This window comes from Brienomyrus brachyistius, chromosome 4, assembly GCF_023856365.1.
Source record: "Brienomyrus brachyistius isolate T26 chromosome 4, BBRACH_0.4, whole genome shotgun sequence".
Lineage (NCBI taxonomy): Eukaryota > Metazoa > Chordata > Actinopteri > Osteoglossiformes > Mormyridae > Brienomyrus > Brienomyrus brachyistius.
In genome coordinates this window covers 5,539,770-5,563,290 of record NC_064536.1, presented here as the reverse complement: position 1 = coordinate 5,563,290, position 23,521 = coordinate 5,539,770, and the positions used below count along the sequence as shown (strand labels likewise).

The 23,521-nt window shown below is 47.1% G+C and overlaps 1 protein-coding gene across 3 annotated transcripts in view; it reads right to left on the bottom strand.

Moving 5' to 3' along the window:
• The window catches only part of LOC125740734 (phosphatase and actin regulator 1-like), a 51,554-nt gene that overhangs the window by 12,285 nt on the left and 15,748 nt on the right, over positions 1–23,521 (bottom strand). Inside the window, exons 1-6 of one of the 3 annotated variants that reach the window (XM_049012293.1) lie at positions 12,071–12,356; positions 8,463–8,627; positions 1,977–2,057; positions 1,387–1,527; positions 551–598; positions 254–445 (exon numbers count right to left, since the gene is read on the bottom strand). In XM_049012293.1, the coding sequence (XP_048868250.1) occupies positions 254–445; positions 551–598; positions 1,387–1,527; positions 1,977–2,057; positions 8,463–8,627; positions 12,071–12,356 (913 nt within the window). Of the gene's footprint in view, positions 1–253; positions 446–550; positions 599–1,386; positions 1,528–1,976; positions 2,058–8,462; positions 8,628–12,070; positions 12,357–23,521 lie in introns of those variants that run through there. The other 2 variants (XM_049012295.1, XM_049012294.1) reach the window with 2 other exon arrangements.

The following is a 23,521-nucleotide window of genomic DNA, read 5'->3' as shown; positions in this document are numbered from 1 at the left end:
AAGGAAAAATAATTGGTTATTTCTCCGAACCAATCGGATTGTAGAGGATGTGGGTCCAAACAACTAGAGTAGGTGAGACCAGCAAATCACATATCTTGGTCCTGCCTCCTATAATTGCTTGGACCCACCTCCTCTACAATCTAATTGGTTATCTCTCTGAACCAATCATTTTTCAATCTGCCCTCAGAACATTCCTGTGTAAGCAAAAGTCCCACAAGCCAATTTAGCAACAAGGAAATGACGAGGGACCCACCCGTGATGTGGTTGGGGACTCTGGAGAAAGGTTTGGGTGGCAGCGCGGGGGGCTGCTTATGGAACAGCGGCGGCTTGGCGGGGGTCTCTTGGCTCTCACTAGATTTTTTAGCGGGCAGGATGATGGTGGGCTTGAGGGTGGAGTCCTGGACACAGACTCCGCCTTCTAGGGAAGAACGGTACTCCACAGGGGCTAATGAGGAACAGGGGAGAGAGGTGTGACGAGAATGAACATGAAGACAGATCTCTAATGTAGCCTCATGTTGTGACCGCTTGTGTGTGTCACAGGGAAACACACCTGTTTGTCTCCCTCCCATCAGGCAAATGCTAAAGGGCCATCCAGACACTAACCTCAAGGCAAACGAAAACAAACAAACATTCTGCCAAAAGTTTAAACAAACTCCAAGATGCTAATGCTGTTAGTCTGAACTGTCCTGTTACATTTCATACTTTTTTACACACTCGCCACTTTATAACTACACATTACAACCATATCTACTACTCCAAATCCCATACTATAAATTGTACTATTTTTTGTTTATTGTTATTGTTAGTTATTTGTTTAGATCTTCTGCTGTCGTTCACAGATGCTAATGTCACTAGTGAACTAAACAGTTTGTCATAGTATGTACATAGTTTTACGTAAATTTACATTTGTTCAGAAAAAAAACCACATGATTTAACGTCAGACTGTTAACAGTAATACAATAAAAGCCAACAAGAAATTCTTGTTCTCCAAAAGTGGCTGGATGAACACAGATTTGAGTTCCCAAACCTCTCCTCGGGGGCACCTCCAGGCATTCCATGTATTTGTTCAGCACCAGCCAAATTAATAAAATAACTTAATTAGTTAACTCAATTAGGTATTGATAAGCCATATGAGATCTGCTAATGGTCGAAACACAAAATATATAAATGTAATGTAAAATGCATTGGAAGCCTGCTGCAAATACTGGGTTGAATCTAGGGGAGGTTCTGAAACTGCTAAGCTGACACACCTGAGAGACAAAATGTCACAGTTTAACACCAAAATGAAGATCATTTAAACACCATTTTCTTTGACTGCCTAAGCCTTTTGCACAGTATTGTGCAATCATGCAACAACACAGCATTACAACTGCGAGATGGACTCACCCGTGCCGTCGATGAGCTCGGAGGGGGTCAGCCCCCGGTAGGCGTGATCGACCCCATCGCACTCCAGCGTGCCACCCAAGGGTCCCGGTGACTGCCCGTTCTCCAGCTTACCGTCATCTTTTGTCAGCGAGATCGAGCCATCTGGCGTGACAGGGAAAGGGGAAATGATCAGTGAACCGCCAATTTGATCTGGTGAAAAGGTTTAACTCATCACCACCTCAAAGCTTCATCCAAAGATCTTCTTTGGAGGAGATTTGATCCCTGAACCCTCCAACCACCCACCCAAAACCAGATACAGACTCCAGTCAACGTGTCCAGAATTTTAGCAAACAGATATGACTATCACACAAGGCTAGTGTTTCTCAACCCAATCCTTGGGGACCCCCAGACAGTCCACAGTTTGGAATGGAGAAAAAAATGCTGACCGTCTGTGGGTCCCTGAGGACCCTATTGAGAAACACTGCACTAGACTACGTGGGTAGTAACGGAGGCTTGACCATCTGACTCGGGAGAGATCGTTAGCAATTCACGACAAAATGAACGAACACGGACATTAACAGTCACTGTTTGGAGATGCTCTTTAGGTTCACCTTTCTCGAAGACCTCCTTCAGGACACCTCGCTTGATCAGCTCCTCCCTGCTCTGCCTCATGGACATCTTACGCTCCAGGGCTGAGGAGACAGGAGAGGTGACTCTCGGATTGCTACACACCCACATCCACATGGCATAGAATCTCTGAAGAACAGAAATATGCTCCTGTCTTAGGACGTGGGCTAGTCGAGATTACAGTGAGACACAAATTAGGAGGACCTTATAGAGTGGAAATAACCTTCTGAAAAGAGCTAAAGAACCATCCATGCTAATGGAACATTCAGGCAACTTGACGTCATAGTAGAAACAGGACATGTAAAGCCCAGACACGTTCCCAGACAATTCTACACCGCTTAGCCCTACTGACCCAAATTCAGCCATCAGATCAGCGGCCAGCATAAAGCCATTCATGGCCGGGTCTGATCTTCGAGCAGCTTAACGTACGGCAGGCGACACATATCTAGCAGGGGCAGTGAACTTAAAGCACTGACTTCCTGTTGAGGCGGCGTCTGCTTATTTCGAGAGCCATGACATAACATCATCCCATCTGGAGGTCTGCATGTCTGGACAGCCTTCACCCCTGCAAAACTCCTGATCCACCCCACAGTACGGCCGCCTCATACGGGATCCACCCCACAGTACGGCCGCCCCATACGGGATCCACCCCACAGTACGGCCACCCCATACGGGATCCACCCCACAGTACGGCCGCCTCATACGGGATCCACCCCACAGTACGGCCGCCTCATACGGGATCCACCCCACAGTACGGCCGCCTCATACGGGATCCACCCCACAGTACGGCCGCCTCATACGGGATCCACCCCACAGTACGGCCGCCTCATACGGGATCTACCCCACAGTACGGCCACCTCATACGGGATCCACCCCACAGTACGGCCGCCTCATACGGGATCCACCCCACAGTACGGCCGCCTCATACGGGATCCACCCCACAGTACGGCCGCCTCATACGGGATCCACCCCATAGTATGGCTGCCTCATACAGGAATTCCCTTTCTTAGCTTCCACCACTGAGCAGAAAATCTCCCCCAAATCGGCGGACACTCTTCATCTCTGCATAACATACTGCAGTGTGATGTAATATAATATGCACAATGCGAAAGCTAAGTCACTGCCCGTCTACATCTAATCCTGTCGGGTTAAAGCTAATTTGCTAGCCAAAAATGCTAAGTAAAGCAAACATAAGTAAAGAGCGGCAAATGTCACGGGGACTATCTACAGAATGTTGTGTGGCTCAGTGGGTTAAGGGTGCATATCCGTGTCAAACAGGTAACGGGCTTAAGTCCCATCACCAGAAAAGTTGATATACCACGGTTGGGCCCTTGAATAAGGCCCTTAAGGGCCCTTAAGCCCAATGACTTCTGGGATGCTGGCGGACTCTGCTTTCTGATCCGCGCATTAAACAAAATTACCTGCTAAATAAAATCCATCACCTCTTATTCTCCTTCATCACTGCCCTTTTGCGCCTTGTGATACCGACACTGAATTCGGTGGTGGTGAGGGGGGGGGGGGGGGGGGGGGGGGGCACCGGGTATCGTCAGTGAAAGGATGACAAAACACTTCTGCCGGGCACAATACCGACACGGCTACGGCATCTTGAATCTCTTGCGTTATGCCGTTTCGTCAGACATACGCCAAACGTCCAGGGACAAAAGCGCAGCTCAAGCTTCTCTGAGCACGAACCCGGCTGGCTGAGTGACCTGCACAACGTCGGCGCGCCGAAATCTGTCCCCAGACCCACAAACATACATCCGTCAGGACAGACCTGAGACAAAAAACAAGTGCAGCTTAGTCTACATGTAGGAAATTCTATCCTTCTATCGAGTCTTGCCTCAATATATGAAAGTGGCAGCAGAAAATTTAACCAACTAAATAATTACAACACTGCTCTGTCCAGAACAGAGCCAGTCTGGCACCCAGTACTTTACAGGAGTTACCGTGTTATATCACCCTACAATGTGTCGCTTGTCTGGTTGGACATCCCAGACGTCACCAGCAGCCTACATACAAGCAGAGTATGCTGAAGTTCCTACATCTATATTAACCACTGCCTCACTCTTGAATTAAAAAATACCTAGCTGCCCCCCCCCTCCCCATAAAAAAGAAAACATTTGTGTCAGATGTTACACGTCGTCTCCAGCTTCTGCCGCCTCAGATGTTCCTGGTGCAGGTCAAAGATGCAGTACATCCACGGAGATGCAAGAAACAGAATGTCACCCTGTAGGTCTTCTGACGAGGTTGCAGGTCACGTGACACCAACCAGGCTGCGGCCTGTTAACAGTCCTCGCAATTTTTAACACGTCGCTCACGGCCATACAGGAACCGAGCCGTTCCGTGAAGAGAGACCGGTTACAGCGCGGTTGCAGTTCACTCTCGTTTTTCACCGCGGAAGAGTCGACTTGGTAAAAGGCGTTTGGAGACCAGCAGTGACCAAACCAAAGAGGCGCTACTGTTCACACAGCGTACGTCATAATTTACTGTGCGCTAATTTCATCAGAATTTGCATTAGCCTGCATAAATCTGCATTACAAATCCATTCTAATCAACACTTTCTAATAATGGAATTATATATATATTATACACTTTTTCCTTCAGATAATCCATGTGCAGAACTGTCATGTCTGTGCATTTCGAACAATTAGATGCTAGTGACCCGACCATTTGGGGACGCCTTCGGCCCTGGGAGTAAGCAGGCCCACGTCAGCACAGGTACAGCTCGAGTATTTTACACTGGAAAACCTCCAATACACGGCATGGTTCGAGTACGGCTTGATTCTTGGTGGCAGTGGAAAGACGCCAATGGATTCATGGACTATGATTGGTTGTTTTGTGACCTGCGACTCCCCCATCATTCCGAATAGCACAGGTCCTGCATGGGGACACCCGGCAGTACTTGTAAACAGTAACAACCACTGAGCGCAGCCTGTGACAAAATGACCAGCAGCTCCCAACAGCTACTGTGCCCGACACTCACGGCGATTAAGCTTCAAGCCGGGAGCAGATGGAACAAGGTCCACCACGCCCAAACCTGCAATTAAGCTCCATACCGAGAGCAACTCTTCCAGCCATGCGTCAGAAACCCTGCACTCTAAATTGTCCGAAAACCATCGACGGGCAGACGATTCATTAAACACCGAGGAAAACATCGAAATTCAACCATTATTCCAAGACAAACTGGATCGGGGTTCCACATGACTGCACTTGTTTGGTTATTTTAACTTTCCTTCCGGAATTTACTCCCAAATCACATGTCACCCTTCACGGCCCTGTGCATTCCGGTGCCAGCCTGTCACTTCTGCAAAGGATTCCCGCTTGTTCGCATAATAAATACCTTCAATCAAGATTATATTTAATTGGTTAAATCTGCACGTGAGGTGGATGGAAAAGCATGCGGGTGTTTGTGACTAAAGTTGTTTGCTCACATAATCATATCATTACATTACATTTCCTTCCCAACAAATCCTCTCATTTGAAGGGCTTACTAATGATATGTGTGTGTGTGTGTGTGTGTGTGTGTGTGTGTATATATAGTTAAAGGATTAATACTGATTTCACCAAAATTACAGATGAGCTGGTTTAGGTTGAAATTCCTCAAATGAAGTAACAGGTTTGGTGTAATTCTCTTATTTATTATTATTATTCTGGTAAAATATTTATGCTTTTAAGAAGAAAACGCTGCAGGCCACACTCATTACGCTTGCGAATTTATTTCCAAATTTATTATTATTATTACAGTACAAAGAAAGGATTTTAAAAAAAAGCACAATCTATGTCAAGTTTAACATCTTTAGAACAGGAGTGACCATAAAGCCCAGATGCGCTGATGAGTTGTAGCGTTACAGTAAAATGAGGACAATGTCTGGACCTGGGGCTAGGAGGACCTCAAAGATCTCGGCATCTTCAAGGTGAACAGCGACGCAGAGGAGGGGGCGGGGTGATTCCTCTCCCCCCCCCCCCCCCCCCCCCCCCCCGGGACACCAGCCCAAACCTCACGCAAGTACCGTGGCATGCTACAGCAGCTGGCCTCATCCAAAGCGGACATTATGGTCGGGAAACACCTTCCCTCCCAAAATGTGACTACTTCCATCTTGCGTTCAGTACATTAAAGGTTATTAGTCGCATTATGAAAAATAGCTATAACTAAACAACTAAGTACGAAAAATGCAAACTTTAGCATCTTTTAGTATGAGGTAAATATAGGCAGGATTCATCATCTAGATTATAAATTGTATGATTTATTTTTATGTTCCAAATGCATTACAGTTTTTAAAAGGCATTGTAGGTGCGAGTTGTTTGTAAACCTTAAGTCATGGTGCACCTGGGTCAGGGTCTGGTCCAGGGGTGAGATCGCCCCCTGCAGGGCTGGAGGCCAGCCAAAAGTGACCACCCCCTTCCCCAACAGGCAGGCCTGCCTCATCCTGGGAGAAAAGGCATGCAGATGCCAGCAGAGCAGTCCAAACATTCCAGCAGCATCTCCCTGGATCCACGTTTTCTGATAATACAGGCCCGAACCACAGCAATAGCAAGCGGGAAAGTCAGCGCACCGTGCCAGACAGTGACAGCCGGAGGGGGCACCGTAACCCTGAGCGACAGCAACTCACCTAAAGGGAGAGGGAAGGAAAAAAACGGCACGCGGGCAAACATCGGCCGTCACTATGTGGGGGGTGGGTGTGAACGGTGTGCCAGATCCGGCAAGACTCTGAGCTGTTTTATTAAAAACATCAGCGGAGTGACCTACTATCCTCCAGTATACAATCTGCCAGCCGGCAGGAAAAACACTGTAGATACATAACCCCCCTGCAACAAAAGAGTCATGGTATTTTTAAGAAGAGGGGTGTATGCTTCCAAAGCTAGAATCCTACAGATACTCCCCCCACTGCACCAAAATGATAGAACTGCCTGTGGCTTACGAGGAGAATGGAGCTAACCCCCCTCCCCCGCTGCTCCACTGCTCCCACCCTCCCCCCTAAGACATCCAAAACAGCGGGAGAGCTAAATATAGACCGTGCACCCTCAGCGTGGATCTGTACCGGCCGTCTGTATCGACGGCCGTCTCCAAAGCAATGCTGCGGTAAAACTAATCAAGGATTCCTGTGGGGGTGGGGGGTTGGGGGGGTAAGACACGGAATGTGGGCAAGCTAACGCAGGCTGAGTCACCGCACACGCTCGGAGCAGCAGAAGGATTACAAGCGAGGACCCCGTCTGAGGGGGCCGAAATCGGCCTTTCCGAAAAGCAGATCCGAGGGGCAGATTCATCTACATGGCCGAGACAGAGTCAGTGTGGATCTCTGCGGGCCTTCGACAGAGTCAGTGTGGATCTCTGCGGGCCTTCGACAGAGTCAGTGTGGATCTCTGCGGGCCTTCGACAGAGTCAGTGTGGATCTCTGCGGGCCTTCGACAGAGTCTCCTGAGCTTCACAGATAAAACAGCAGTAAACATCTGCCTTGTGTAAAACAGCCAGTGTGGTGATTCCCTGGCCCTCATATCTGCTTCACCCCGTCCTACCCAGTAGCTTGAAGCCGTTGGCATCCATTTCTGTTTTCAAGGAGAACATACAAGATCCTCGGCAGACATGCTCACATGTCGGCTGGTTAAGAGGACAGATCTAGATTTGGAGTTCTACAGTTCCGTAAACCAGGCCTCTGTTCGTAGGCAGACACTAAATCCAGTCTACCTCGCCCTAAGCAAGATGCTCATTCATGCAGCCACAGCAGAAACACCCCCCCCCTCCACCCCCCCACAAGTGTCCCTAGCTACGTCCCGCTTATGGCCCGCTGGGACGCGTCAAAGACACAGCGCTCTCTATTACTCAGTTGCGCCTCTTGCTCGCCAGAATGTCAACCCTTCCCATAAGGCACTTGGAAACGCACACATACTATGATGTCACACAGCTCGCCATGAGGAGCGGACCGGCTCCGCCTACAGAACCGGGCTCCTGCGATTCGCCCGAAATGCATATCTTTGGGTTAGCAATTCTGCAATCCCCACCACGCCCCCCCACCCCCGAAGGAACGGCGCGCAAGCTGCTTTAAACATACTCACTACCCCCCCCCCCCAGTTGCATCAACATTTTTACATTCCGAATAGCTACATTAGCACATGCAAAACGATGACTAACGCAAAAACAGAGCTAGGCGACCATTTGCCTTATGGGTAGATATGTTGGCATCACCATAAAATATGAGGGGGGGGGGGGTGGCTTTAAAATATAAATAAAGAATCCAGTGGAAATATCATGTTACCGAAGTGCTCCTTCTGTACCAAAAGCCAGGCAGCATCCAAAGGTTTTTCACACTCAAACACAAGTGGGTCGTGGCTGGTGCTCCATTCTACACACGGAGACTCTGAGCTCTTGAGATCACAAGAATGACATCTGGGGACCGGGCAGCGTAGAGCAAACGAAGAAACAGCGATCACCAGCCCCGCACTCCGAGGAGTGGGGGGCAGGGTGGAGGACTCACCGGCTGATGTCTGCTTAAACTTCTCACTCTTCTTCTTCCTCCACTTCCAGGGTTTGAGGAGTCGGCCCAGCGTGGCAAACCTGCTCCTCCGCCGAATGGGCGGCGTGTGAGTCCCAGGTACCAGGGAGTCTGAACGCATCGCGGCCAGCCTTTCCACTTCCTCAGCTGGGACAGCGGGGGGTGAGAGAGAGGCTCATCATAATCATCGACATCAATAATCAACACAGAATGTATCGCACGCGTTACATCTGCAGCTCCATGTCTCACGACGAGATCAGATACACGCCGCCACATTCACAAACGTCCCCCCCCCCCCACCCAGCGACCTTTAAAGTAAATGGTAAGTCAGGTACCAAAGAGGCTGTCCTTAACTCATGGGAAATTTACTTATACAAAAATGTTCTGAGGAGAGAACCAAGAACGATTGGTTCAAAGAGATAATCAATCAGATTACAGAGAAATTTGGTCCAAGCAACTAGAGGAGGTTGGAACAACCAATCGGATGTCTTGTTCCTGCTTCCTCTAGTTGCTTGGACCCACCTCCTCTACAATCTGATTGGTTCTCCCCCTGAACCAATAACTTTTCATTGTGCCCTCAGAACATTTTTGCTTAAGTAAACTTGACCACAAGCCTGTCTTTGTGGCAGCACACAGAGGGACACACTTAAGGGGAAGACCAGATGGTGATGAGCTGGTTGGAGAATCCACAAGTTTGGGCTACTAGTGCCCCACCCCCACAGCTAAACACTCACCTGGCTTAATTCAGGAAAAAAAAAAAACCCTCAACTGAGGTGGGGGGTCAGTCATGTGATTTGCTTTGGATGGAAATATGACAGCATAAAGAAATGCAAAGGATATACTTGTGGAAAGGAGGGTTGTTGCTGTGAGGAGTCAAATGACCTGATTCATCCATATTCATCTGCTCTACATCACTCGCTCCCACCGTTCGGTGTAAACGAGCGTGTCATTTTGGCCCTGCTATAGACCGAGCTGTCAGCTTCGGCTCGTGCCCTTTCCTGCATGGCAACAACATCCCTCCTTCCCCTCCACTGCTCTAGAGGGGGATCATCACCCAGTCCTGCCAGCCGCCCGTTCCACAGTCCCCTTCAGAGTAACATAAAATGCAGGTGTCTACCATTGAACCCTGATTTGATGCAAAAAAAAACAAAAAAAACACGGCTTTGCATTTTACCAAGGGAGAGGACAACGTTCTTCCATGCATTTAACCAAAGGCAATGATCGAGAACCATTGCAAAAAAATGAAGGACAACGGGATCAAACAAAAAAGTAAAACGAGAATAACTGAACAGCCCAGAGAGATAATATTGAGTCCCCCCTCACTCTTACTCCCGATAAAGGAAGCAGCTGGTATAGCCTCCCATTAATTTCTAAAATGAATCATTTTCAGGACGCAGACGTTTCATTTTTCTTCAGTCATCAAACACATAGCCTATAGTGGCGAGGCAGGAAAGACCATATAAACGGCAGAGTGACCGGAAACAGCTTTTCAAGACATACGCATTATCATCTGGGAAAAAAAACTCTTTAAAAATGACTTCTTTGCGACATGGCCTTCGGGGTTGTTATGACAGATAAACGGCTGTTTATATATAGCAGGCGACAACCTTAATTGAATTTTGAAAGTCACCAGCATATTCAGCGCATGACTATAAATCAGATTAGGAAATTGAAGATCGCGCACGGAGCCGCCGTGTTTTTAAGTGCGATCCGGGCCTCCGGGCTCATTTCCGCCGGAGGTCCGTGCAGGGCGGCGCTGGGCTGCAGAGCTCTGCGGAGGAAAGGCGCCCTCCAGCCCGCATCCCCGCTCCGCTGCATGGCTCCGCATTAAATGGAGCAGATTGCCGATGGAGAGGAGGACCGGCTGGATCCTGATCCTGCGAGCGAGGAGCCTCCCCGCTGACGGACGGGCGGGGACTTGGATGGGAGGGGTGGCGGAGGAGGAGGAGGAGGCGGGGGGAGGCAGAGGATTAGGCCCGGGGAAAAGATCCGATCTCCGGCACGGAGGCTCGTCTGCTCCCGGCCAATTGACACGCTGCATTGCGGAGTTCAGGCGGGTCCGGGTGTAACCGGGCTGCGCCTCGCCTCCGGACCGCAGGATTTAAGTGAAACCGTGTCGGGACATACAAGCTTTTGCAAGCCGGGGATGGAGGGCCATTTTAAAAAACGAGACGCGCACAAGTTTCAATTCCCTCGCCTGGAAATGTCCGTCAGCAGCTCACTTTGATTTCTACGAATTTGCTGTAACAGTAATATTGCAATAAGGCACAACAGCGCACCTATGAAGCTTCATCTACGCTAGACAATAACTGAAACTAAATATCTTACATGTATGTTAATAGTAAATCAGTAACACGTAAGTGATAGGTAAATACGGCACAGGTATGCAGTTAAACTATTATCTTTTATAAAAACTTAAGCACCATTCATTCTGTAGTATATAACAGCCTAAATATAAAACCAAGTATATAAGCCCATAGTATATACACTAAACAGTGATCCTCCATTGGGTCCTTTCGTGTTTTCTACATTTGAGTTGGAATATCTGCCACCAAAAAATTGAAATCCGAATAAACAAAAATCCCTTAGGCCTAGAACAACAACAAAATGTCTGTATTGAGTTAAATACTACAGTACTCCTGTCTAAAAGCCCCCCCCCAGCAATGTCACATTAACCAGAAAAATTCCACACAGAATCGGTTCAGAACCATGCGGGTATTATACAAACGTCGGAATGCAATCCTCTGTTATGTGAAACTATACTGAGTCCGAAGGATTCGTGATATGAAGAAATCCAATGGAGTAGGAATGGCTGGGGTGAAGACCACCAAAACACACCCCAAGTTAGCCACTCAACCGCAGTTATCTTCTTGTTCACGATTTACATACACATTACATAAATATATTTAAGTGTTTATTGGTGCATGTGGAAAATATTTGCAACTGTACACTAAATCATGTTCAAATTATTCTATGCGGCAATATTAAAATTGTCCTCCAAATATATTGACGTTTATAATATACATATATTATAGAGTGATAACTGTCAGCTTGCAATCATTTCGTTTTCGCGGTAATTAAACAACAAGACATGTCTGGATAGATTTAGGTAAAATCAATGAAGACGAACTGACTGACGTGCCGAAAAGGGAAATTTAAATACCCAATAATTGAATTCACAGGTGACACATAAACATATAACATTTTAAATTAAAGTAAATTATTTTAAATAACTTACAGAGTAGCTTATAGCCTAAACGCAAAGGCAAGTTGTGCATGTGGTCAGTTTAGACACTATTAATACGACTCCAGCCTTAAACAGTGTGCTACAATTCCGTCATTTTTGTTTGCATTTGATAAATTGCGCCCTAAAAACACATTTGCTCATACCAAACACGACCGTAAAATAAGTTTTCAGCAGGGGATCATTCAAAAATAAAATGGATTCTCATTACATGGAATGTTTTTTTCCCCCATTCACAAAAGTGTTACAAACATGCTAGTGATTTAAGGTCGAAGACGGAGATCCACTATGATTACGCCGACAGAGAGCGATGGGAGTCCGGCCCCGGAGCCGCACGCTCACTCACCGTCCTGCGCGTTATTCCCGCGGCTGCAGTTGCTGCAAATATGCTTAATCTCCTTGCCTATATGACAGTGAATCATGAAGGGCATATTGCTGTTGGTCGTTGTGGTGGTGGTGGAGGCGCTGCTGGAGTCTTTCTTGTGACCGAAGGACTTCATCTTCACCAGATAAAACGCCTTCTTCTTCGACTTCTCCACTGCCGAGCTGTCCCTGTAGCCGGTGGTGAACCAGGTGCCGTGCATGATGCTGCGAGAGGGATCCGCCATGGGATGGCAGGAGGACTTCAACATGAACGCGGCCAAGCCGATCGCCGTCCGGCAGCTAGATCATGCGGAGCTGGGAAGGTAATAAGACGCGATGGTCCGAGGCTGACTCCCCTCTGACCCTACACCTCCACCAATGGAGCTCAGAGTCCACCTTGATGCTGCTGATGCCAGACCCTACATGCGTCAGATACGCACGGATCCCTACACCTGGGACCGAGCGCTCCTCCTTCCCAATCTTCCCTCGTTCCTTTTCTCCTTCCCTTAAGCCTCGTCCGGATCACGGTCACGGCGCTGCGACGACCAGGCAGAAGTCCCCCCCACCCCGAATGCTTTTACGGTGGAGCTGGATCCACGCCGGTTTGCATTTTCAGCAGAGCACCCATCCTCATCCCTAACCCGCGAGCGACTAAGCTGCCGCTCCCTGCGCAGTCAGCTCCTGATCTGGGATCAGCGAGTAGGAAGCAACGCGATGCGATCATTACATCCCGGTGAACGACGCTTACGGAGGGTCCGTCCTCTGTCGCAAGTCTTTTGAATAGGCGGTACATTATTTATCTCCTAAATGAAATTTATTTAGGTTTTATCCATTATTCGCCGTGGAGTAACATTTAAATAATATTTCCCCGGGTTATTAGTCATGTGAAAACACATAATACTGCATATCTTCGGCGATTCGTTATATTGTACTAATGGGTTTTATTGTACCGTTGTACTTTTGGTGATGTGGGAGATGCGCTACGGTAACTGATGTTGAATTGGGAAATATTGTTAGTTTACATTAAAGTTTCAAAATTGTCATCCTGCGACTCGTGCTGAATCTCGCCTTTTGTTCTAATTCAGCTCTGTATTAGGCCTATAATTCAGATTTACCAAATTCCTCTAAATATACTGGAATTAAGATATATCAAAACCTGACCGCGCTCATCTCAGACATGTCTGATTTTGTTTATATATAGAACATGTCCGTGTTAACGTGCGCCTTTCAAAATAAAAATGTGTATGTACACAGCTAAACTAAAAGACCGAGGCAAGAAAGCGTAGCTGATTCATGTTACATATGCATATACTAATTTGTACTGCGTTCAGTTAGACTAGCTAAATACAATGACGTCATACCATCCCGTTAATGCACGAGGAATCTGTCGCTTCAATTCGGTAACAGTGTGAAATCTACATCTGTGTTTTGCAACAGTTCAACTGAGCTGTTGATAAAGTTACTAAGCAGGTAACTTAGCAGACACACCGGGTCAGTCTAGCACAGCCTTGACACCCGAAATGCAGTAACCCAGCTTTCATAGAAAGTGTCCTGGGTTAGACTGGTGACCCAACCAGCAGATCCATGCCTCAAGCCAAGTGATAGACGCCATGCAGTGATCACAATTACGTAATGGCTCCCAGGACAACGAACGGATGAATGAATCCCACGGCTGGTGAAGATCCTCGGCTCTTTGATGATGAAGATGAAGGTGTAGTTTTCCACTTGGCAGGAAGTGTACCTCGTTACACAAACCGACCTTTCATTTTAAAGAATGCCTTTAATCTACTGATTGCGTGACCTTAGGCTGCTTTAATGTGACACTGAACCAAGAATCTGCAGCACAATATGTGGCTGGACCTACTGGCACCGTGGTACCTATTGGTGAAACACTATATATATTATAGTGTTATATATGCAACACCTGGAAGAACAACTTATTTAATAACAGGACAACTTAACATTGTACCCATCCATCCATCAATCCATTTTCCAAACCGCTTATCCTACTGGGTCGCGGGGGGTCCGGAGCCTATCCCGGAAGCAATGGGCACGAGGCAGGGAACAACCCAGGATGGGGGGGCCAGCCCATCGCAGGGCATACTCACACACCATTCACTCACACATGCACATCTACGGGCAATTTAGCAACTCCAATTAGCCTCGGCATGTTTTTGGACTGTGGTGGGAAACCGGAGAACCCGGAGGAAACCCCACGACAACATGGGGAGAACATGCAAACTCCACACGCATGTGACCCAGGCGGGTTACAGTGCATGCAACCATGCACTGGACAAACGTTTGGTAGGTGAATGGAAGGGTGGATAGATGTTCAATTTATGTTCTCCATAAATATAAATAAGTATATATTGAATAAACAACCTTCCTGTCAACACTACTTTGAGATTCCATGCACATTTGTGTTGCAGTCACATAGAAACTGAATAGACCCTCTATATATGTCCATCATATTCCAAGGAACGTACTTAAGCTGGTGTCTTGGGGCTGAAGGATGCTTGTGACTCCTGTAAACCCTCTCTGGTTCCCTGGTCCAGCGAAGTAAAACCTCCTCACAGACCAGGAAACTCAGACTGTCTACCATGTGCGGCCCAGGAACTAAAGTCAAATTTTGTAGTGTGTGTGGGTATTCATTTCGTTTAACGGTGACCAAGATAGATTTTGTGACACTTCAGAGATTTCGGAGGCGCACCAGGGTCATGAACGGCGCGTCTATTTTTCTGAGTCCATTGTGTCCTCGGGCAATGTTCTGTACTGAAGCCTCGCCAAAAATTTTTTTTTTTTTAAAAAACGATGTTGCGATCTTTGAAGCTCGAGGTTTCGTGAAGTCATCTGAGGTCAATGTCAAGAGCTCGTCAAAAAAAAAAAAAAACTGAAAAACGACAAGGTGGAGACGGGTATGTAGTCTGAGGTACATCGTAATACGGAGTGGGTGATCAACAGAGCCCTTTAAACGACGATCGCGATACTGTATGATATAGCTCCTCCCGTCTTGCCGCGGGAAGAGCGGTAATGCGCAGCAGGAACACCCTGTGCAGGAGCCTTCATAGATCCCCTCCTCCACTCGGGAGGCAACCTTCACTAGAGAATTCACCGGAGAGGAAGAGAAAATCACCTGCGCCTTGGAAACGACTCGGTCGTCCTGATTAGTTTCTGATTCTCCGCTTGTGCAAATACATCATTATAAGTAGCGAATGCAATCAGGAATAATAATCGATCTACCCAGCTGCTGCCTTTGACTGGCAAATTAAACCCAAATGAGGGATGTTAAGGTGCCTTGTGCTCTGTTCTTCCTAGTATCAGTCACTTTTCCAGAGACCCTTCTGGATAAGAGGTTGGAAGATGGATGGATGGATGGAGATTTTATATAATGTTAATAATAATGTTAATAATGTTTTTCAGCTGATGATTGTGATGGAAATAGAATTAAATATCCTGTTTCCGATGAATATGGGCGCATAACGGCTCAAAGAGGTAAATATTCGTGTGACGGTAGTTTAAAGGCAGGGTAAGGGTAATTCACCGACTGGCTAATTCGCTGCCCGTTGACCCTTGTATCTTACATGGCTCACTCACAGCTGACGTACACATAAGGTGAAATTATTGAAATCTACTTTAAATGATTGAAATTGATTTTATTTAGCCTGTGTGATTTGCAAAGTATTAAAATGAGACAGAAATCCCACACTAATAACCTTCTCTGGAGAAATTAAAATCCACAGACATATTTTGTTCATTAAATGGCGCAATAAAAATATATTACATCACACACTATTACTGGTCAGAAGGCACATTTAAATAAATAAGACTCTTAATAGTTCATTTTCAGACCATTAAAATGTCCATATTGTACATTGTAAAACATGTAATTAACCTCTTTAGATTAGGATGCATATAAGATATACATTACATCCAAAGATGATGCATATTGCTTTCAAAAGAGCACCTTCAGCGAATGCCCTTCATTACTTAGTCAAAATGCCATTTATTTCAATATAAACTATTCACGCTTCTGGTTAAATAATATTCAGTAAAGTCAACTGGATCTTTAACCTTAATCCTATTCCTACAAAGTCAAAAACACTCTCACAGCAGACCTCTGTTGGATATGTATGCCGCTGTTACCAGAGAAGCGGTCAAAAGCTGGCTGATGTTTTAAATTCAATTTAATTATGGGATGCGCACAAATATGGTGCCGGCACAAGTCACGTGACTTGCTGAAACACTTACTGGAAAGTGTGGCTGAGTCAAAAGTGCTCACGTGTGTTTGATTACTGCCATGGGGGAGGGCTGTTGTATTGGAAAATATGTTCAAGAGAGAGTGTTGCCTGAAAATGTAACATGAGCGTTCCTCTTAAGATTTTGAGCCAGACCCATCTCAAGTCCCGCCCCCCCCGCAGTCTCATTTATACCCTTGAAAGAGGCCACATTCCCTCAATGAAGAACACTCTGTTCGGGATATCTCCCCGTCTTCATGCCGACAGCTGTAACTAGATCACAAGAAAAATGTTCTCCCCTCGCGTCCCATCGATACGGGGGCCCAAAGTGGAAACCAGCTCGGCCTCGGCCTCATTCAACTGAATTCACCCGTCCGCCTCTCGGCGCCGCGTCGTCAAGGTCTACCGGCGTGGCTCTTTGAGAGACTTCTGATGCTTTTAGCAGAAGCTGAAATGGACAAAAGGTAGCAAAAATATGCTTTCAAAAATCTGTGATGGTGTTTTTGTCCCCCAAAAGGACCCAAAGGAAGAGAATCACGGGGAGGAAATTACTGGTGGAAGCTTGTTTGGCACTGCGGCATGATGGGTAGGTCCCTCAAATGGCCCACAGTGATTGGATGACTGGCACCGTTGACACACATTCACCGAATCAGGAGTTCGTTCCTATAGCATTCCTCAGAGCACGAAGAGGAACCCAGCCAATGGAAAGCCGTGGGTGTGAACACTACACTTCGTGAGCTTCACCAGTACTACAGTTTCAAGATGCTGGAGCAGGTGAAGATAAACCTAGCAGAAGGATGTGGAAGATGGTATATAAGCAGGGCATGAACGGATGATTTACGGTTGTGTTACTAGTTCCCCAGAAACAGGTTGCAACACCAATGAACGAATGCCTCAAAACAGTCCCTCGCAAAATACGTATTCGCCCACAGCAGCCGGGTTTGCATTTCTGCACATTAAATCAGTTTTACATCGCCAAAGCACGAGGTTTCATTTTAGAACTTTCCCTCGTTTTTTTTCCCAATCTGGGTCAGCTGCAATCTGAGCCACTAGAGGTCGGAAGCCATAAAGAAAAAAAAAAACATCTGTACAGGCCGTTCCAAACAAGCAGTTTTTCGGATGCTGGCCCCTATTATCAAACAATTTGCCCACCTAAGGTTAAGCACATGTAGCAGTACAATTACTATTGTGTGTAAATCGTAGGGAGGGTGTGGAAGCCTTGAGTAGAGCACAATGAAACGATGCTTTATTTGCCTTTTATATAAGTATGGTGGAATGCCACTTTTTGCAGTTTGTTTTTGCTCTCTTTTGAAGCACAGACACATTCAGGTTTGAGGTCAACCATTTATCCAGTGCTACTGGAGCTGGGGGTTTAAGGTTCTTGATCAAGGACCCAACAGAGATGTGACTATTCTGCTCAGCACAGGATTCAAACCGGTAACCTTCCGATCACAAGCACAGTAGCCTTACCCGCTGAGCCATAAACTACCCCTGTATGCACCTATAATTAATGATATAATGGAAGTCTGCTGTGGTTTTGAAAGGAGGAGAAAAACTGACCCTTGAGACTCTGCAGGCCTTTGCGATTATGTTCGAGAGCACATAGCCCGCCTGAGATACCCTAGGGGTGGAAATGAAAACCACCCCAATCCACCCTCCGAATCCAGAGCCACGCAGGTCTGCTCGCCGTCAAGCAGAGCCAGGCATTCATGCTATGCGGAGATTAATTACTCATGTCCGGCTCGGCCATCGTCCAGTTCAGGGCATGTAAATAGCTCTCTGTTTTATAGTAGGCGGCACAGTATGGTGCACTGAGGCCTGGCAGCTGCAGGGCGCTCATGGGAGTTATACGTACACAAAAATGTTCCGAGAGCAGACTGAAACATGATTGGTTCAGAGAGATAACCAATCAGATTGTAGAGGAGGTGGGTCCATGCAACTAGAGGCAGGACCAACCAATCAGATGTCTTGGTCCTCCCTCCTCTATTTGCTTGGATCCACCTCTTCTACATCCTTCTGCCCTCAGAACATTTTTGTGTTAGTAAAACTTCCATGGGCCTGTAGGGCTTGGAGTTTGTGTTCACCGCATGTTGCTCAAGGTACGCCGGCTTCTCTCATGGTCAGAAAACAAGGAGGTAGGCTAACTGGCATCTCTCCGAGTACACGCAGTGTGTGGGCGCATACTCTGCATGCCGACCGGTTCGTATCCCTGCCGTGTGACCTGAGATTCCTGGGATAGGCCCCACGCTCACTCTGACCTTGGAGTATTTTTCCCGTGAAAGCTCTTCTCTTCCTGACCAAACGCCGAATTTCAAATCCGTCAAAATCAACAAAAAAAATATATAATTAATCTTCTCGTAAGATAGCGTTCCCATGGAAACCAAACAAAAGCCTCACTCTGTTACTGTTCACTTCAGACGAGTGCCATGGTAGATGCACACAGGCCTTGTAAATGCCCTGAGAAATGTGTAGCACGGTTACGCATATTTATACTTCGGCAGGTAAATGGTAGCGGGCGATGCTTCGGCTGAGAGTACAGGGGGCGACAGAGAGCAATCAGTCAGGTCGACTGCTGGGGTCAAGTCTTCAGGAGCAGCCCTCAGTGTTTGGGCATCTGGACAACCCCGGGTGATGCGTCAGGGCAGGAAGGACAAATATCCAGAGCCCACAGAGCACAAATTAATGAAGGTCATGTCTGCAAAACAGGATTGTGGGACCTGTAACCTAAAATGGACACGGACCTGGATGGTAATGAATTCTGCGCTTCTTTTGATGTGTAAAGTATCTGGACCGGCCGATAACACCACACTGTGGACATGGGGATGAGGTGGAGGTCTTCTCCGTGCCGGAATGAATTACGAAGAGGAGAGTCTGCCCCCGTGGGAATGTACGACATCCTGCCACTTGTGGACGTGTCTCTCCGCGTCCTCGAGTCTGTAGTTCTCCTTCGCTGTTAATAAACAGACACGTGTGACGTCTGCTGCGCCGCGTCTATGTGCCGGTGCGTCTATCTCTGTGTGAAAGACAACTGAAAGTTCAGCTGGAAATGCCCCCCCCCATTCTCTCTCCGTTGCCCCCACCGCCTCCCAACCCCTCGCCTCGCCAGCAGTTAATGTTGACTAAAAGACACCCGAGATGCGAGGAGACGAAGGTTCATTTGCGCGGACACTCGTGTGGGTGTCGCTGAGGCTCGGAGAGCGTCAGACTATCCGGTTTAGCGAACCCATAGTCTACAGCCAGACTACTATCCGCAAGCGAAAACCGCCTCTCTGTGCTACGCGCTTAAAGACAACGAGATTCCAGGAATTGTGAGTCGGTGATGTCCGACATTCCGCGCATGAAAATTCACACAGCCCCTCCGTAAACGAGCTTAATCACACACCCACCTGAAAAACATTGTTGCAGACCGTTCAGCTCTGAGTTTAGGATTCACACTGACTTACGTGAAAATATTTTATGGTTGATTGTCTTTGTGAGCAGTGAAGGGCTGGAACAGATACCTAAATGTCACAAGTAAAGATCCTTGCATCATGGTTTGCAATATAACTAACACAGCAGTAGGTTGCCGTGGCTACAGAGATGTGGGGAGTGGCATTTCGCCCCCTGTTGGCTTTTGAGAGCCTCTTGGAGCATTTTAGGAGTTGGGTGTGTCTAGTCCCAAACCGGCATATAACGTTTTCTTTGCAGTCACCTGAGAAACAGTGCCGCTTCCCCCGACAGTCTGAAGATGTGTGTTTCTCTAATCCATTGGTAGAATTTTTTGCTCTCCGAACAAGAGACTTACCTTCTAAACTGAAATGAAAACCACAGGACTTTTTTGAGCCACCTTGGTGGGATCTGCCACCTTTCACGGGCACGGAAGGATCTGAGCTGCCCTAGATCTGGCCAAAGTGCTTTTTCAAGCACGGAATGTTAACAAACGAATACAGACTGTCCAGTTTTTAACAGAGGTGATTTGGAAGACATCACCAGAGACAACTCTGCGGGGAGACGTTACTGAAACCATGAGTTTCACTGCCTAAAGCTGTTCTCTCATTCAGTGATTATTGGGTTAATGACATCGGCCTGTTTGCACCCATCTCCCAGACAGAAATTTCTATATAAACGACGTTCCAAATGTTGAATCCAAACAAATGACCCTTACAAGGTCAACTGTGACAACAGCTGGGATCCGTGTTCCTTGGGATGAGGATCGGTATTGTGGCAGAAATTAAATTAAAAGAAAAAAAAAAACAGTAAGAGGCTTACTACAGTAACAGAGCCATCTGGTGCTGTAACCATAGAGATATGTGTGTTAGCTGGGAAAGTGGGCAGCTTGTCTGTTTATGGTTAGTGTCATAGTAAGGGAAGATGGAGGGAGATTCGCTTCTGGCTCATCATCTAGCTGGCAGGCCCGTAGATTAAACTCCAGGTGGGACCCAAAATGACACTCATTTCCTTAATCTTGGCAACGAGGTGGCTGCCCCCCCCCCCCGTTTTTCGAGCTTCCGCGTGGGCGCGCGCTCCTGAGGTCCGCTCGATTTGCACGTTGCCTCTTTCGCAGCGGGTAGAGAAACAACACCAGCAGTCCCGGGATCCTCCGTGAAAACGGTGGGCAGCACTCTTTTTTCTTTCTTGTTTTTTTTGCGGTTGGTAATCTGCAGACGCGCACGCGAAACTGCGCTGCCTCCGGCTGCGTTACGCTGCGCAGCGTCGGCTTTGCGGAGCACACTCGCCTCTCCCAGCCCATCTGACGCCCTGGTGGTGCGCGGATCATCTCCGTCCAGCGGGGAGGGTGGCTCATTTTCTCTTAAATGCCTGATCCTCTCTTTCCCGTGTCGAGCTGAAGTGTAAAGTGTCGACCTGATAAGGGAAGATAAAGACCCGCCAACATTCTCCACGATTGGGGATCGTCCTGGAGTCAGTTATGTAATGCGGGTCTCGCACTGCGGCCGCCATGCAGACACGCCCCCCCAGTCCACGCAGCCTTGTTACCGCAGAGCTCGCCTGGGTTTTGTCCGGAGCGATCAGATAACGGCGGTGCAGGCGAGTCCAAATTCCCCCTGGAGACCGGTGTATATAGCGTGTATCCATTTATTACACACGCTTCAGGGGATCCATAACAGATTAGCTGCGTTTCTGATGACTGATAAAATAACATATATAATATAAGCTGAATATCTCTGTATATATTAGTGTTTATTACTGCAGTAAGAGTACATTTTTCATACATATACTGAACCGTTTTTTCTAATTTATTTTAACCTCTGCAGTCCAAGTTGATACTGAACAATAAAAATTCGCCAGATCAATGCTGATGAACAATTGACAGGGATCAGATTAATTGTTATTATCACGTTGTTTTTTTTAAACCTCTCCCCATCTACAAGGCCTCGCGTTAGTTCCTGCGCTTTGTTGGTGCAGGCGCACGGTGAGACACTGCCAGCAGGGGGTGCTAATTTAATTAGCACACAGGTCAGGGTGTGAGATTTCACGAAAGGTCTGTGACATAAATGTATGCTTCTGGTAACGCATCCCAGTAGGGTGTGCAGCTATTTCTAAGGCCAGTGATGGTTTTTACAGGCAACAATAAGAGTAACACACCACACAACGAAATGTATTCGCTGCATTTGACCCATATATGACAATGACATAGCAGGGGGCGACAAATAAAGCCCCCCCCCCGATACCTTGCTCAGGGTACTTTAGTGGTGCCTTGTTGGTCGGGGATTCAAACCCGCAATCTTCCACATAAGTGCGCTTCCCTAATCATTAAGCCACCCTACGTCGATTTGTTTCCGAAGAGAATCCTGTTGACGTCTGCTATTTACATGAGAACATTTTTGTAGATCAGAGGTACTTCGATGTATTTGACACCGAGTGCATTTTTGTCTTAGTGCGACAGGCAGTGCGGCCTCGTGTGCGTGGGCTGCCATCTAGCGGTCACTCTGTAGACTGAGCAAGAAGCCCTCGGCATTTCACAGCGGTAATTTTAGCGTGTAATTAAACACGAATCCTTTATCTTTCTTTAGCTGTACAGAAGATGTAGAAGTAGGTGATTCAAGACATATCTGATAAGTGAACACTATAAACTAAAGCATACGTTAAATAATGATTAGATAAGCAGAGGATATCCTGTTTAGCACAGGGCACCAGGCAAGGAGACGACCTGGGTGTAAAGCCAGTCCATCGCAGGAGAGGCAAACGTAACTAACCCCTAACTGCATGTTCTTGGCCTATAGAGAGGACGTGCAAAAGTCGCACACACATACCAGTGGCAAGATTTGAACCTTCAACTCGAGAGGGGAGAGTTAACAACACTATTCACAAAGCTACCATGCAATCCGCGATCGAGTTATACATAAATCTCTACTTAATTGCACAGCCCGAAGAAACGCATAATTTTATAAAATCTTTTAGTGACTTTTGTTTTGAGGAACGACACCAAGGTTAAGTATGGCAGCTGATATTGTCACATGGCTGCGAATGCTATGTTAACGGGAATAGATGGACCCTTTATTCCGTCCTGAGAGTGATGGCCTTGTAACCCTCCCCCTTCCCCATCCGGTTGCCGTGTGTTAAGTGCTCTTCTGTGTATCTGCCATGCATGAAGTACACTCTACATCAGAAATGGATCACAGGCTGAGTATAATCCCTAGCTGAGTCACGACAGTGGCACACGCTGGTTCTCTCTACGCGGTGCGCACCATCAACTGACTTCAGCAAAAGAGAGAGTCCCGTGACCGACTGCTGTTCCCTCCAGCAGAGGGAGCTCTAAGTCAAAAATGCATGGAACTGTATCTCTCTGCACCAACGAATAAGACAGAGAATATAGGTTTATGAACCATCAAGCTTTAATTTAATTTAGGATCCCTGTTATTGGTTAGAATTTTGGACAGTTTTAGGACAGGTGACATGAAGCACGTACTTGGTTTTCGCGGTCAAATGCAGACATCCAACCTAAACTGCAAGTTCGCTAATTGACGGCAGCTCTCTGATATGGTATTACCGTAATGCCGCCCAAGCGTAACCAGTAGTCAGTAGCCCTTCCCTGGACATTTTAGAGAAATCTTCTCTAAAAAATACTGACCTCAATACTCAAAATACTAGTATGATGTCGGGATGGTATGAAGGTACTAAAAATGAGAGGACGCCTAAGTCACCCCCCCCCCCCCCCCCGCCATCCTCCCTGAAGTCAATACGCCTAAGGTGAAATGTTT